The 17,482-nt window shown below is 41.7% G+C and overlaps 1 protein-coding gene across 1 annotated transcript; it reads left to right on the top strand.

The window, feature by feature from the left end:
* Positions 1-9,249: 9,249 nt before the first annotated feature.
* Positions 9,250-10,370, top strand: LOC125516018 (alpha/beta-gliadin-like). The gene has a single exon (XM_048681502.1). It carries the CDS (start codon positions 9,331-9,333, stop codon positions 10,204-10,206), a length of 876 nt encoding a protein of 291 aa, XP_048537459.1. The 5' UTR covers positions 9,250-9,330; the 3' UTR covers positions 10,207-10,370.
* Positions 10,371-17,482: the final 7,112 nt, after the last annotated feature.

Genomic DNA, 17,482 nt, shown 5'->3' on the forward strand with positions numbered 1-17,482 from the left:
GAATAATATTTGAATCTTCTCTGAATTCTTTTATGTATGATTGTTTATCTTTGCAAGTCTCTTTGAATTATCAGTTTGGTTTGGCCTACTAGATTGATCTTTCTTACAATGGGAGAAGTGCTTAGCTTTGGGTTCAATCTTGCGGTGTCCTTTCCCAGTGACAGTAGGGGCAGCAAGGCATGTATTGTATTGTTGCCATCGAGGACAACAAGATGGGGTTTTCATCATATTGCATTAGTCTATCCCTCTACATCATGTCATCTAGCTTAAGGAGTTACTCTATTTTTAACTTAATACTCTAGATGCATGCTGGATAGCGGTCGATGAGTGGAGTAATAGTAGTAGATGCAGGAAGGAGTCGGTCTACTTGTCTCGGACGTGATGCCTATATACATGATCATACCTAGATATTCTCATAAATATGCGAATTCTGTCAATTGCTCAACAGTAATTTGTTCACCCACCATAGAATAATTATGCTCTCGAGAGAAGCTACTAGTGAAACCTATGGCCCCCGGGTCTATCTTTATCATATTAATCTCCTACTACTTAGTTATTTCCTTTGCTTTTTCCTTTGCCTTTATTTTACTTTTCATCTTTATCACAAAAATACCAAACATATTATCTTTATCATATCTATCAGATCTCACTCTCGTAAGTGGCCGTGTAGGGATTGACAACCCCTATTCGTGTTGGTTGCGAGGATTTATTTGTTTTGTGCAAGTACGAGGGACTCGCGCGTAGCCTCCTACTGGATTGATACCTTGGTTCTCAAAAACTGAGGGAAATACTTACGCTACTTTGCTGCATCATCCCTTCCTCTTCGGGGAAAACCAATGCAGTGCTCAAGAGGTAGCAAGAAGGATTTCTAGTGCTGTTGCCAGGGAGGTCTACGCAAAAGTCAACATACCAAGTACCCATCACATACCCTAATCTCCCGCATTACATTATTTGCCATTTGCCTCTCGTTTTCACCTCCCCCACTTCACCCTTGCCGTTTTATTCGCCCTCTCTCTCTATCCTCCCTCTCTTTCTCTATTTGCCTCTTTTTTCCCGCTTACTTTCTGTTTGCTTGTGTGTTAGTTTCTTGCTTGTCACGATGGCTCAAGATAATACTAAATTATGTGACTTCACGATGGCTAAAGCTTGGTTTTCGTCTTTGCCTAAAAATAGTATTGATTCATGGAATAAGTGCAAAGATGCTTTTATCTCTAAGTATTTTCCTCCTGCTAAGATCATCTCTCTTAGAAACGATATAATGAATTTTAAGCAACTTGATCATGAACATGTTGCACAAGCTTGGGAGAGAATGAAACTAATGGTACATAATTGCCCTGCCCATGATTTAAATTTGTGGATGATTATACAAAAATTTTATGCCGGATTGAATTTTGCTTCTAGAAATCTTTTAGATTCGGCCGCGGGAGGCACTTTTATGGAAATCACTTTAGGAGAAGCTACTAAACTCCTAGATAATATTATGGTTAATTATGCTCAACGGCATACTGAAAGATCTAATAATAAAGAGGTGCATGCGATAGAAGAAATTAATGTTTTGAGTGGAAAGATGCAGTGTTTCTTCTGATCCTAATGATATGCCCTTGTCTACTTTGATTGAGAATAATAATGAACTATGGATGTGGATTTTGTTGGTAGGAACAATTTTGGTAACAACGCATATAGAGGAAATTTCAACCCTAGGCCTTATCCTAGTAATCTCTCTAATAATGATGGTAATTCCTACAACAATTCTTATGGAAATTATAATAAGATGCCCTCTGATTTTGAATCTAATATTAAAGAATTTGTTACTTTGCAAAAGAATGTCAATGCCTTGATTGAAGAAAAAATGCTTAAGATTGATGATTTGGCTAGGAACGTTGATAGAATTACTCTTGATGTTGATTCTTTGAAACTTAGATCTATTCCACCTAAGCATGATGTCAATGAGTCTCTCAAAGCCATGAGAATTTCCATTGATGAGTGCAAAGAAAGAACCGCTAGGATGCGTGCTAAGAAAGATGCCTTTATAAGAGCGTGTTCTTCTAGTTCCTATGAAAATAATGATGAAGATCTAAAAGTTATTGATGTGTTCCCTATTAAATCTTTGTTTTGCAATATGAATCTTGATAATGATGGGACTGAATATGATCCACCTTTACCTATAAGGCGTTCCAAGAATTCAGAATTTGTTGATCTTGATGCTAAAATCGATAAAGGTGGGATTGAAGAAATTAAAACCCTAGATGTTGCTAAACCCACTATTATGGATTTCAAGGAATTTAACTATTAAAATTGCTCTTTGTTTGATTGTATATCCTTGTTACAATCCGTGCTAAATTCTCCTCATGCTTATAGTCAAAATAAAGCGTTTACTAAACATATCGTTGATGCCTTGATGCAATGTTATGAAGAAAAACTTGAATTGGAAGTTGCTTTCCCTAGAAAGCTTTATGATGAGTGGGAACCAACTATTAAAATTTAAATTAAATATCATGAATTCTATGCTTTATGTGATTTGGGTGCTAGTGTTTCCACGATTCCAAAGACTTTGTGTGATTTGTTAGGTTTCCGTGATTTTGATGATTGCTCTTTAAACTTGCGCCTTGCGGATTCCACTATTAAGAAACCTATGGGAAGAATTAATGATGTTCTTATTGATGCAAATAGGAATTATGTGCCTATAGATTTTATTGTTCTTGACATAGATTGCAATCTTTCATGTCCTATTATTCTTGGTAGACCTTTCCTTAGAACAATTGGTGCAATTATTGATATGATGGAAGGAAATATTAGATTCCAATTTCCATTAAGGAAAGGCATGGAACACTTTACTAGAAAGTAAATTAAATTACCTTATGAATCTATTATGATAGCCACTTATGGATTGCCTACCAAAGATGGCAATACCTAGATCTATCCTTGCTTGTTATGCCTAGCTAGGGGCGTTAAACGATAGCGCCTGTTAGGAGGCAACCCAATTTTTCTTTATTCCTTGATTTTTGCTCCTGTTTAGTAATAAATAATTTATCTAGCCTCTGTTTTGGTTGTGTTCTTTGTGTTTAATTAGTGTTTGTGCCAAGTAGAACCGTTAGGAAGACTAGGGGAAAGTCTTGTTACACTTGCTGTAAAAAACAGACACTTCAGCGCACAGGAGAACTGCTGCCATTTTTATTTGGAAAGTTCTATTTAGTTAATTATTTCTGCAGATGATTAATAGATAAATTCCTCACGTCCCTCAATTTATTTTATAATTTTTGGGGTTCCAGCTCTTGAGCTAGCTACAGATTACTACAGATTGTTCTGTTTTTGAAAGATTCTGTTTTTTCGTGTGTTGTTTGCTTATTTTGATGAACCTATGGCTAGTAAAATAGTTTATAAACTATAGAGAAGTTGGAATACAGTAGGTATAACACAAATATAAATAAATAATGAGTTCATTACAGTACCTTGAAGTGGTCTTTTATTTTCTTTCGCTAACGGAGCTCACGAGATTTTCTACTTTAAGTTTTGTGTTGTGAAGTTTTCAAGTTTTGGGTAAAAATTTGATGGATTATGGAACAAGGAGTGACAAGTGCCTAAGCTTGGGGATGCCCATGGAATCCCCAAGATAATCTAAGTACACCTAAAAGCCAAAGCTTGGGGATGCCCCGGAAGTCATCCCCTCTTTCGTCTACTTCTATCGGTAACTTTACTTGGAGCTATATTTTTATTCGCCACATGATATGCATTTTGCTTGGAGTGTCTTGTATTATTTGACTCTTTATTCGTTAGCTTACCACAATCATCCTTTCTGTACACACCTTTTGAGAGATCCATACATGATTTGGAATTTTTTAGAATACTCTATGTGCTTCGCTTATATCTTTTGAGTTATATAGTTTTGCTCTAGTACTTCACTTATATCTTTTAGAGCACGGTGGTGGATTTGTTTTATAAAAACTATTGATCTCTCATGCTTCACTTAGATTATTTTGAGATGCTTAATAGCGTGGTAATTTGCTTAAAATCCTAATATGCTAGGTATTCAAAGTTAGTAAAATTTTCTTAAGAGTGTTTTGAATACTAAGAGAAGTTTGATGCTTGATGATTGTTTTGAGATATGGAGGTAATAATATCACAGTCGTGCTAGTTGAGTAGTTGTGAAATTGAGAAATACTTGTGTTGAAATTTGCATGTCCCGTAGCATGCACGTATGGTAAACGCTGTGTAACAAATTTGAAACATGAGGTGTTATTTGATTGTCTTCCTTATGAGTGGCGGTCGGGGACGAGCGATGGTCTTTTCCTACCAATCTATCCCCCTAGGAGCATGCGCGTAGTACCGAGGTTTTTGATGACTTGTAGATTTTTGCAATAAGTATGTGAGTTCTTTATGACTAATGTTGAGTCCATGAATTATACGCACTCTCACCCTTCCATCCTTGCTAGCCTCTTCGGTACCATGCATTGCCCTTTCTCACATTGAGTGTTGGAGCAAACTTCGCCGGTGCATCCAAACCCCGTGATATGATACGCTCTTTCACACATAAACCTCCTTATATCTTCCTCAAAACAGCCACCATACCTACCTATTATGGCATTTCCATAGCCATTCTGACATATATTGACATGCAACTTTCCACCATTCTGTTCATCATGACACATTCATCATTGTCATATTGCTTAGCATAATCATGTAGTTGACATAGTATTTGTGGCAAGGCCACCGTTCATAATTCTTTCATACATGTCACTATTGGTCCATTGCATATCCCGGTACACCGCCGGAGGCATTCATATAGAGTCATACTTTGTTCTAGTATCGAGTAGTAATTATTGAGTTGTAAATAAATAGAAGTGTGATTATCATCATTAATAGAGCATGGTCCCAAAAAGAGAAAAAAGGAAGGGCCAAAAAAAGGCCAAATAAAAAAATATAAAAAAGGGGGGCAATGCTACTATCCTTTTTTCCACACTTGTGATTCAAAGTAGCACCGTAATCTTCATGATAGAGAGTATCTTGATTTGTCACTTTCATATACTAGTGGGAATTTTTCATTATAGAACTTGGCTTGTATATTCCAACAATGGGCCTCCTCAAGTGCCCTAGGTCTTCGTGAGCAAGCAAGTTGGATGCACACCCACTTAGTTTCTTTTGTTGAGCTTTCATACATTTATAGCTCTGGTGCATCTGTTGCATGGCAATCCCTACTCCTTGCATTAACATCAATCGATGGGCATCTCCATAGCCCATTGATTAGCCTCGTTGATGTCAGACTTTCTCCTTTTTGTCTTCTCCACATAACTCCAGTCATTATATTCTATTCCACCCATAGTGTTATGTCCATGGCTTGCAATCATATATTGCGTGAAAGTTTATAGGTTTGAGATCACTAAAGTATGAAACAATTGCTTGGCTTGTCATCGGGGTTGTGCATGATGAGAGCATTCTTGTGTGACGAAAATGAAGCATGACTAAACTATATGATTTTGTAGGGATGAACTTTCTTTGGCCATGTTATTTTGAGAAGACATAATTGCTCAGTTAGTATGCTTGAAGTATTATTATTTTTATGTCAATATGAACTTTTGTCTTGAATCTTTCGGATCTGAATATTCATACCACAATTAAGAAGAATTACATTAAAATCATGCCAAGTAGCACTCTGCATCAAAAATTCTGTTTTTATCATTTACCTACTCAAGGACGAGCAGGAATTAAGCTTGGGGATGCTTGATACGTCTCCAACGTATCTATAATTTTTGATTGCTCCATGCTATATTATCTACTGTTTTGGACAATATTGGGCTTTATTATCCACTTTTATATTATTTTTGGGACTAACCTATTAACCGGAGGCCCAGCCCAGAATTGCTGTTTTTTGCCTGTTTTAGGGTTTCGAAGAAAAGGAATATCAAACGGAGTCCAAATGGAATGAAACCTTCGGGAACGTGATTTTCTCAGCGAACAAGACCCAGGAGACTTGGACCCTCCGTCAAGACACAAAAGAGGAGGCCACGAGGTAGGGGGCGTGCCTACCCCCCGGCGCGCCCTCCATCCTCGTGGGCCCCCTGTTGCTCCACCGACGTACTCCTTCCTCCTATATATACCTACGTACCTCCAAACGATCATATACGGAGCCAAAACCCTAATTCCACCGCCGCAACTTTCTGTATCCACGAGATCCCATCTTGGCGCCTGTTCCGGAGCTCCGCCGGAGGGGGCATCGATCATGGAGGGCTTCTACATCAACACCATAGCCTCTCCGATGAAGTGTGAGTAGTTGACCTCAGTCCTACGGGTCCATAGTTATTACCTAGATGGCTTCTTCTCTCTTTTTGGATCTCAATACAATGTTCTCCCCCTCTCTTGTGGAGAACTATTCGATGTAATCTTCTTTTTGCAGTGTGTTTGTTGAGACCGATGAATTGTGGGTTTATGATCAAGTCTATCTATGAATAATATTTGAATCTTCTCTGAATTCTTTTATGTATGATTGGTTATCTTTGCAAGTCTCTTCGAATTATCTATTTGGTTTGGCCTACTAGATTGATCTTTCTTGCAATGGGAGAAGTGCTTAGCTTTGGGTTCAATCTTGCGGTGTCCTTTCCTAGTGACAGTAGGGGCAGCAAGGCACGTATTGTATTGTTGCCATCGAGGACAACAAGATGGGGTTTTCATCATATTTTATAAGTCTATCCCTCTACATCATGACATCTTACTTAAGGCGTTAATCTGTATTTAACTTAATACTCTAGATGCATGCTGGATAGCGGTCGATGAGTGGAGTAATAGTAGTAGATGCAGGCAGGAGTCGGTCTACTTGTCTCGGACGTGATGCCTATATACATGATCTTACCTAGATAATCTCATAACTATGCTCAATTCTGTCAATTGCTCAATAGTAATTTGTTCACCCACCATAGAATACTTATGCTCTCGAGAGAAGCCACTAGTGAAACTTATGGCCCCCGGGTCTATCTTTATCATATTAATCTCCTACTACTTAGTTATTTCCTATGCTTTTTTACTTTGCCTTTATTTTACTTTGCATCTTTATCACAAAAATACGAAAAAAATTATCTTTATCATATCTATCAAATCTCACTCTCGTAAGTGGCCGTGTAGGGATTGACAACCCCTATTCGCGTCGGTTGCGAGGATTTATTTGTTTTGTGCAGGTATGAGGGACTGGCGCATAGCCTCCTACTGGATTGATACCTTGGTTCTCAAAACCTGAGGGAAATACTTACGCTACTTTGCTGCATCATCCTTCACTCTTCGAGGAAAACCAACGCAGTGCTCAAGAGGTAGCAAGGGTTCCTTTTTGTCGACGATCTGATGTTTTAACCTTGTTTTCCAGGCGGCCAACGCGTCGCTAAACTTGGTCATGGCGTGTTTGTTTATCTTCTTCATTGCGAGGTCCTTATCTGGATCTTTATTATCCTTTTCATTACGGTCCGAGAACAAGATTATCTGGTGCAGCTTCTTTAGGAGGGAGGGCCTCATATTATCTATTTTCTGTAGTTTCCCATCGTTGATCGTGGCAGTTGTCCGTACAATGCAACCTATTTGATTGCCGTAGCACGATCGCGCTTCCTCGGGCGCTATTGTCTCAAAAATACCGTCGTCCATCTCCGTGACCACCAGTCTAGTACTCATGAGCTGGTTTGGGCGCCGTGGCCTCTTTGCTTTCGGTTCTAGACCAACTCCGCTAGTCTCGGCGCCGGTCTCAGTCTCATCGCCGGTCTGCATGTCGGTATCAGTCCCCGATGCGACAACACAGTCGCTGCAACATGGGTAAGGGAGACCACATCAGTGCTGGGGGGTCCGAAAATCGGGACACACTTTCGCGCGTCGCGGGCCGCCTCTCAGACAGCTACTTGGGAGGCGGTGGAGTACCTGGGTGCGCGGTGAATCCCCGGGAACTCGGTGACCAACTTCCTTCCCGTGTGGCGCATGGAGACGACGATGACCCCGGCGAAGAGCAGCTTAGCCGCAAGCTGCACAGCCTCGTCCACCTCCTAAGTTGGGACCTTCGCGCGAGCGTTGCGGGGCCGCCGCTCGGATGGCTTCTGGAAGGCGGTTGTACATGGGCACAGGGTGAATCCCGGCGAGAGATGGCCATTGGCGCACGCAAGTAGACGACGACGTCCCCGACGAAGAGCAGCCCGGCTAGCTCGCCTCACTCTCCTTTGATTAGAAATGAAAGATTGGGAAGAAGCAGACTTGAGCCTGCAGGGAAAGGATAAGGTGACGATGCAGTCTCCACTCGTTCGGGGCGACACGCGTACTGAATGTATGAGAAACGTGACGTGGCAGAGACCCCAAGATACTCCCTCCATTTATTTTTAGTCTGCATATAAAGTTTGGTCAAAGTCAGGATTTGTAAATTTTAACTAACTTTATAATAAAAAATATCAACATTCACAATATGAAATCAATATTACCAGATGCGTCATGAAATGTATTTCCATACTATATAGTTTTGGTATTGTAGATGTTCATATTTTTTTATATAAATGGGAAGTAGAGGCACTCTTCCATATAATGAAGTTTATAATATATGTGCTTATATTGTACTACAATTGTTTGAATAGCTTAGCATATGTTCAGATGTATGATATCTGTAATTTAAGCGCTTGAATTTTTCATATAAATATTTATTAATAAATATGTACCCCTATAATAGCTAGGCCGTGCAGTTGCACGGGTAGATGACTAGTGATTACAATCTTGTTTGTGTGCAAGTCAAGCTTATCTAGTTTACACGTAACAACTTGTAGAACATTACAAAATTTATGCTTGCTAATAACTTCTAGAACACTACAACACTTGACATGTAAAAGGAATTTGACGAGTCATGGCCTACTAAAGCAAGTTACATTACTAGTCTTATCTATCTTAACAGACCACACAAGATTACAAACTAAGTACCGTGACAGCCATGCTTATCTAGTTTATGCGTAACAATTTGCAGAAAATTACAAACTTAGTTTCAGAAAAATAGGCAATCTAGATTAGTGTTTGAGCTATAAAGTGAATAAGATGAGTCATGCATGTTATCACACCTTTTTGGTGGTGGAATGATAGTGCAACAACAAGGAACTTTAATGACTAGTCCAAGAATACACTTGTAAGTAATGCCACCAAACAGAACATTCCAAATGATGATTTTTAGAAGCATCCAAGCACTTTCCACACAAACAAATGCCAATTGTGAAAGAGATCATTCCATGGCAGCTATAAATAGCCCCATAGCATGACGATCATCCTTCCTCATCCATCATTCTCATTAGTAGAGCGCATCATTTAAGCCAAGCAAGCTGTGGTCAATACAAATCCACCATGAAGACCTTTCTCATCCTTGCCCTCCTTGCTATCGTGGCGACCACCGGCACAACTGCAGTTAGAGTTCCAGTGCCACAATTGCAGCCACAAAATCCATCTCAGCAACAGCCACAAGAGCAAGTTCCATCGGTACAACAACAACAATTTCTAGGGCAGGAACAACCATTTCCACCACAACAACCATATCCACAGCCGCAACCATTTCCATCACAACAACCATATCTGCAACTGCAACCATTTCCGCAGCCGCAACTACCATATTCGCAGCCACAACCATTTCGACCACAACAACCATATCCACAACCGCAACCACAGTATTCGCAACCACAACAACCAATTTCACAGCAGCAGCAGAAGCAGCAGCAGCAACAACAACAACAACAACAACAACAACAACAACAAGAACAACAAATCCTTCAACAAATTTTGCAACAACAACTGATTCCATGCATGGATGTTGTATTGCAGCAACACAACATAGCACATGGAAGATCACAAGTTTTGCAACAAAGTACTTACCAGCTGTTGCAAGAATTGTGTTGTCAGCACCTATGGCAGATCCCTGAGCAGTCGCAGTGCCAGGCCATCCACAATGTTGTTCATGCTATTATTCTGCATCAACAACAAAAACAACAACAACAACCATCGAGCCAGGTCTCCTTCCAACAGCCTCTGCAACAATATCCATTAGGCCGGGGCTCCTTCCGGCCATCTCAGCAAAACCCACAGGCCCAGGGCTCTGTCCAGCCTCAACAACTGCCCCAGTTCGAGGAAATAAGGAACCTAGCGCTACAGACGCTACCTGCAATGTGCAATGTCTACATCCCTCCATATTGCACTATCGCGCCATTTGGCATCTTCGGTACTAACTGAGAAGAAAATAACTCTAGTACTAGATATATGAAACACCGTTTTCTCAGTCCATGGTTTGGTCGTTGTAGCGGTGAAAAAATAATGTGACATGCACTATCATGTAAGAACCCGAACTATACTAGTTCAAACTTGGGAATAAAAGACAAACACAGGTCTTTTCTACATATTTATGTTGCATCTATTTATATATTAAAAGTAATATAAGGTGAACCAGGAGCAAGGTAAATATGCTAGAAAATTGCACGTTAATTAGAAATTACTAGCCCTCGATCTGGTACATCTTAACAAATAGAATTATCTTGACCGTTAGATTTATGTAACATATATAATGCTCTGGGCCTCCAACGACTGTACGTGACACATCTGAATGAACATATGTTAAAGAAAATATATTTGGTAAATGGTGGGCCTCTTTAAAAAGAGAACTCACGTACATGCACCAACTAAGAAAAACACATACATGTAAACGGGAAAAGGATGAGATTTTCTCACGTACGTGCTCCCTGGCTCCACCCCGTTGAAAAAATATACATCTGGAGGCCACTTTGTTTCCTGATCAAAAAAACTTACGTTAAAAAGATTGCATGCATCCCAGGGAAAATAGTCAAGAAGAAGTCGGACTTTTCCTGACAAAAACAAGGAACGTATTAAGTTGACTTCAAAGAAAAAAGGAACATGTTAAGTTAAAAAAAAGAAGAAACCTGTTAAGTTAGAAAAAATCAAGGAACGTGTTGTCCAAGGAAAGATATGTGTCAAATCTTACAAAAAAAAAAGAATACACACACGTACGTTCATGCACTTGGAAAATAGAAAAAAAAGGAACATCACGTATGTATACACTTCGGAAACTCATTACATGACCATGTCTGATATACTCCTCTAATGCTTAATATTAGTGCCTAATAATTTATATTTAAAATTTAATTTACTGATCAAATATCCCCACTGTTTAAATTTTAATTTGGCACATTGTTTGGCTACAGTATGAACCTAAATTTCCTCTTATTATTATATATCATGGTAACAATCCAAAGGCGACTAATCTGCGCCGGCGCACCGGCGCAATCAATTCGGCTGGACACAGCGCGGCCGTTCGATTAGATTGCATTTAACCGTCAGATCTGGAATCGTTTTCTTTCCAATTAAATGGATTCAACCAAACAGCAGAGGGGAAAACAAAGCAGCGCCGCCGCCAACACTAGCCATGGACTTCCGATGTAGCAAAACCTTGAAGAACCACCGCCAGTCGCCACCCTCGCCGCTGGTCGCCGCCCTCGCCGTCGGTCACCGCCGGTCGCCACCCTCGCCGCCTGCGTTTCTCATCGGCTTCATGCATGCAACAACATGCCCTCGTGGTTGCAGGCTTGCATCTCCGGCTCCGGGGGACATGGCCGCATCTCCGGTAGCGCCGGCCGCCGGCCGCAGCACCTGTCGTTGTGGTCGCGCTGTACCTCGCCGTGTGCCCTCCCGAGGCTCTTGCTGGTTCCAACAAAAAACGATACCTGTTGTAGCAAAAAAGTATCGCTTCCAGCAAAGAAGCTTACCGCTACAGCCCGCCATCGTCATTGTAGCAAAAATGTTAACCCGATGTAGCTTCTGTGGTTGCCGACTGCAGCAAAAAATGACATGGTTGTAGCAAAACTCAAAAGAAAAACGCCGGCCGGCCGCTGTGTATGGTGGTAACAAACCCTATAGCCGGTGGTAGCGAAAAACTTCATAGTTTGCAGCAAAAAAATGTTGTCACCCGTCGTCGAGGTTGCATCATATTAATGAATTATGTCGCAAAAAAACGTTGTCGCCGGTAGTAGCAAATGAAGCCGCCGGTAGTAGCAAAACAAGACACTGGTTCCAGCCAAAAAAAAAATCAGCGACATAACCTTTGGTTGGTTCCAACAAAAAAACTTTTCGGTTGTAACATCCCTCGCCGCCGGATGTAGCATCTCCCGGGGCTGGTTGCAACACTCCATTAAAAAAAAGTTGTCTATGAGCGCATCCAAGGAGACTGCTGCATCGTCAGCAACGAGGGGAAGAGGAGGCAATGAAAATCGTTCGAGTCGTAGCTCCACAGGACGCGGCTACAGCATGGGGAGTCCAAAAATCTGTCAGAAGCAACATGCACCTCGCCATCCTCCTGCGCAGGAGAGAGAAGAAAAAGGAATAAGAGGAAGAAGAAAGGAAACGGGAGAAAGAAAAAAGAAACGATTGGTGGTTGGCTCAGGCAATTAGTCAAACGAGGGGCACACGGGGCCGCAGGATACAGAGCAATCGAACGAAGCGCGCGCGTCCGGCCGAAGACTCGGCCGGACTGCCGGCTGGAAACGTTTCCCTAATCCAAAGGCTTTGTCTGGGTTACCGGCTAACTAGAAAAAAGATAAATATGCTAGAGAATTCCATAATAATTAGAAATATCTAGCCTTTAATTATGTAAATCAGAAAATCACAACCGTTGGATTTACTTTAAAGGTAAATTTCTCTAAATTCCCACCATTGCCAGTATGTAGAAACATGTGCTGCTTCAATTCTCCCATAATCACCAATCAATCAACAACACAAAACATACCTCAATTAAAAAAAACTGAACAAAAAAAGAAAAAAAGAAGAAAGGACAAGATACACGCATGTACACGACAGCCTTGGCTTGAAACACATCAGTAGATCAAGTGTCCGCCTCCCTCACACAGAATAAATTCTAGGGAAGAAAATAATAGTGCAACCTAACCTTATACGTACTATTCTATCCTCACGTCCCATGAGATTTACTAGCCTACCGCCGCCGCATCATGCCATCCTCTCCTTTCAGCTCCCATGCTCTCCAGCACCCTCCTTGCCGCGCCACTACTCGCCTAGGGATATTGCTCCTCAGACCGTGGAGCTTAACCTGCTTCTTCTTCAGCAAATATGGAACTGCTTTAGGATCCTTCTCACATCAGCACGTATGGGCCTCATTATACTGCAGCCCCTGGACCTCCTACAATTGGTTGGCTATGGCCAGTTGATCGATGTGCTGAAGTCCAGGTCTGTTTGCTGGCACATATGCTTTGGAAATAGGCCACTATGTTTGTACTTCAAAATTGTTTCTGTATTCTTGAGTGGTACATCCTTTTAAGCGCCAGTTTTTTATGTTAATTCATGCTGACAACACTTAACCTAGCCTTTCATATTCACGTACTAAATACAGGAGCAAGTAAAAACAACAGACCACCTTATTGCTCTGCATGTACTACATAGTAAAATTTGTCATGTTCTACGATCGCACCATCCCACCCTTCTCTCTTGATATGGGCGCCAATTGAGGGATTGATAAAACTGAAACGAAGACGTCACAGGGCTGGAAGTACCGCTAGCCTGGTTCGCACTGCAACCTACCCAACGACATCAGAAACTAGCAACTGAGGCAGGTGTTGCTCGATTCTCTCAAATTGCTCTCATGTAAGTACTAGCCCTTGCATGTGTGTACATACCTTTGTTGCATTCTCAAACAGATAGAACATGTATGATCGGTGCGGCTATTTTTCATCACATGACATCCAGATAACAAGCATGAAAGGACTACATTGGAGAACAAAAAATATTGGTTCCTGGCTAGAGTACCACTACCTATGGACTTGTCTCCATAGATTTTGTTCCCAAGATGTTATTTTAATTAACCTCTTTAGCTTTCTTCCATTGCAAACGGTGATGTGCATCACGGTATATACGTGACGATCTTGCACATGTATACACAAGAGGCTCAGACGGAGGTGCTGGATTCTGGACGAGGGAATATGAAGCAGGAGTGAGCGAAGAGTAAATAATGGTGGGAGTACCGATTGGTGTTATGAAGAAAATTGCCATCCAAAGATTGATTAGTGTCATGGAAGATTAATTTCTGAATGCGAATATATATGTTACATTGGTTTGGAACTTTTTGAGATAATTGCACCTAAATTAGGTTCTTTCTTATTTCATATGTATACCTTATTTCAGTAAAAGTTCACAACGAACTTAGTAGGACAAATATAATTTTGTTTGTTCTTTCTGTTGTCCGCCACCAAAGCTCAATTTGAACTCTCTAGAAATGGACAATGATTTATGCATTCTATATCTTCTTGATTGATTAGCCATGACAAGGAAATAAAAGGATTGACTGATATAGCATAACTTTGGAACGCTCGGTTCGTAGAGGTTACTACAAATTAGAGTAGTGTCTGTTGGAATTTTGCTAGTAGGCCTTTGGCCCAAAGCTCAACTAAAATTCTGAAATTCTCTTGGCTCATTTATGCACACATGTGAGTGGAGTGAGTGAGACTAAAGTTTAGTCCCACCCCGGAAGTTGAGAGAGTTGCACCTCTTTATAAGGTGAGCTCTTCTACCACTTGTATGAGCATGAGAAGAGGAGACCTACACGCGCGCTACTCCTCCTCGCTCGCCACGCCTCGTCGCGCCGCGCCGCGCCGCGGGTTGCGGGGTTGAGCCGAGCCGAGGACGTTGTCTATATTTTTGCTGCTCGGGAAAAATTAATGAGTCATTAATTAATAATTAATGGACGCGTTAATTACTGAACCATTTCCGATTTTTTTGGATCGTGACGACTCGGACGTGGGGTTTACTCCCACGACCTACCCGGCCCGCACTATATAGTCATGCAGACGTCTACCCTAGCCGCCGCCGCTTCGTATGGTTTCTCACCACCGTTACAGATCATTGCGCCGCCAAGCAAGTTTTCTCCATCCCTCCTTTCGGCGTGCACCGGGAGAAGGGACAGCAGACCTCCGGAACCCCACCTCTCGTGATCCTGTACGGGAGAGGGGCGATCAGGTTTTTGGGGAGCGCACTAGCAGGACTGCTGGCAGCGACGACTTCGCGAACGACGACTTCTTCCCCGACCTCGGCAACCTCATCCTCGACGACATGGGCGACAACGTCAACGCCGGCGGTGCTACACCCACTGCACCGTATGTTATTCTATCCTTCTTGTTCGAGATCGTGGTAGAATTCATGTTTCTAGTATATGTGCCCTAGATGTGATCTGTTCATCTACTATGGTAGTTCGCATGATTAGTTTAATCTCTGATATTGCTGTCATGATCTATTTCCTATTTATTCGGATTAAATCTCGTAGTAATTTGCTCATTTTTCCAACAATCCAAAAACCTGATTATAGGAAATTTACTCCGAGTGGTTTTGCTGCGCATCTGAAAGCCGCATGCCTTTAAGGGGGCGCAATATAAGAGGTGGCGCACCAGAGTAGTCTACTGGTTTCAGATCATGGGCTGCTATGACGCCACCAAGGGCAAGCCTAAGGGCGATCTTAATCCAGCACAGCTGGAAGCTTTCAAGAAGATCAATACCCTCTTTAAAGGCACTCTTCTGAGTGTTCTTGATGACTCCATTGTAGATTCTTATATGTCGTTTGACAACGGCAAGAACATGTGGGCTGCGCTTGAGGCCAAGTTTGGTGCCTCGGACGCCGGCAGCGAGTTGTACGTCATGGAGCAATTCTATGACTCCAAGATGACTGATGAGCGCCCTGTTGTACAGCAGGCTCATGAGATACAGTCGCTCGCAAAAGAACTTGAGTACTTCAAGTGTGTGTTGCCGAACAAATTTGTTGCCGGAGGCATCATTGCCAAGCTTCCACCTTCGTGGAACAATTTTGCCACTTCCCTGAAACACAAGAGATAGGAGTTTTTCGTTGCGGATCTCATTGGTACTCTTGATGTTGAAGAGAAGGCGAGAGCAAAGTATACACGTGCTCGAGTTGCTGAGGGAGGTTCTAGTGCCCACATGGTACAGAAGAAGAACTTCCAGCCCAACAAGTTCAAAAACAACAAGAACAAAACTTAGGGCAAAGGCAAGTTTGATACAAAGAACAAGCCATCACATTCTACCAACTTCAAGAAGAAGTCTCATAAGAAGGGGAAGGGACTTTGCCATGTCTGCGGTGATCCTAATCACTGGGCTCCGAAGTGTCCTAACCGCTTTGAGGAGCGCGAACATGAGAATAGCGGCAAGTCCGCTAATGTTGTCATCGGTGATACTGATATGAAGGAATCAGGGTACGGTGTTTTTCCTACCATCCTTTCAGTATTCCAAACCCCTGATTGGTTAATTGACACCGGTGCCAATGTACATGTTTGTGCTGATGCCTCCATGTTTTCTTCTTACCAGGCCATTGGGACTTCTCCCGTGTTGATGGGGAACGGGTCACATGCCATCGTTCAAGGTGTTGGTACGGTCGATCTGAAGTTTACTTCGGGGAAGACCGTGCGTCTGAAGAACGTTCATCATGTGCCGTCCATCAATAAAAATCTTGTTAGCGGTTCCCGTTTATGTTGAGATGGTTTTAAGTTGGTTTTCGAATCCAATAAAGTTGTAATTTCTAAGTATGGACAATTTGTTGGAAAAGGCTATGAGAGCGGAGGCTTGTTTCGCCTGTCTTTGTCAGATATTTGCACTAAAGTTATTAATAATGTTTGCCACAACAATGAGTCTAATATTTGGCATTCACGACTTTGTCACATTAACTTTGGTTGCATGACGTGGCTAGCCAATATGATTTTAATTCCGAAAATCTCTACTGTCAAAGGCTCTAAGTGCCAAGTATGTGTGCAAGCTAAGCAACCTCGCAAGTCCCATAAGACTGCAGAGGCAACAGACTTGGCGCCACTAGAGCTTATACATTCTGATATTTGTGAGATGAATGGCGTGTTGACAAAAGGTGGAAAGAGATACTTCATGACGTTGATTGATGACTCCACTAGATATTGTTATGTGTATCTTATGAAATCAAAAGATGAGGCTTTGGCTTTCTTCAAAAACTATAAAGCTGAGGCAGAGAACCATCTTGATCGAAAAATTAAACGGCTTAGGTCCGATCATGGTGGAGAGTATTTTTCCAATGAATTTGATCTGTTTTGTGCGGAACATGGTATAATCAAACTGGATATGGTTAACACCAGTCAAATGGGGTAGCCAAAAGAAAGAACCGAACTCTAACTGATATGGTTAACACCATGTTAGACACTTCGGGTCTATCCAAGGAATGGTGGGGGAGGCGCTAATGACTGCGTGTCATGTCCTAAACCGAGTTCCCACAAAGCATAAGACCATGACTCCATTTGAGGAATGTTAAAGGAAAAGGTTGAAACCCTCTTACCTACGTACTTGGGGTTGTTTGGCGAAAGTCAATATACCAATTCCCAAGAAGCGCAAGCTTGGACCAAAAACCGTGGGTTGTGTTCTTCTTGGCTATGCTTTTCATAGCATCGGCTATAGATTTTTGATAATAAAATCT

The sequence above is a fragment of the Triticum urartu genome, chromosome 6 (assembly GCF_003073215.2).
Source record: "Triticum urartu cultivar G1812 chromosome 6, Tu2.1, whole genome shotgun sequence".
NCBI classification, from domain to species: Eukaryota; Viridiplantae; Streptophyta; class Magnoliopsida; order Poales; family Poaceae; genus Triticum; species Triticum urartu.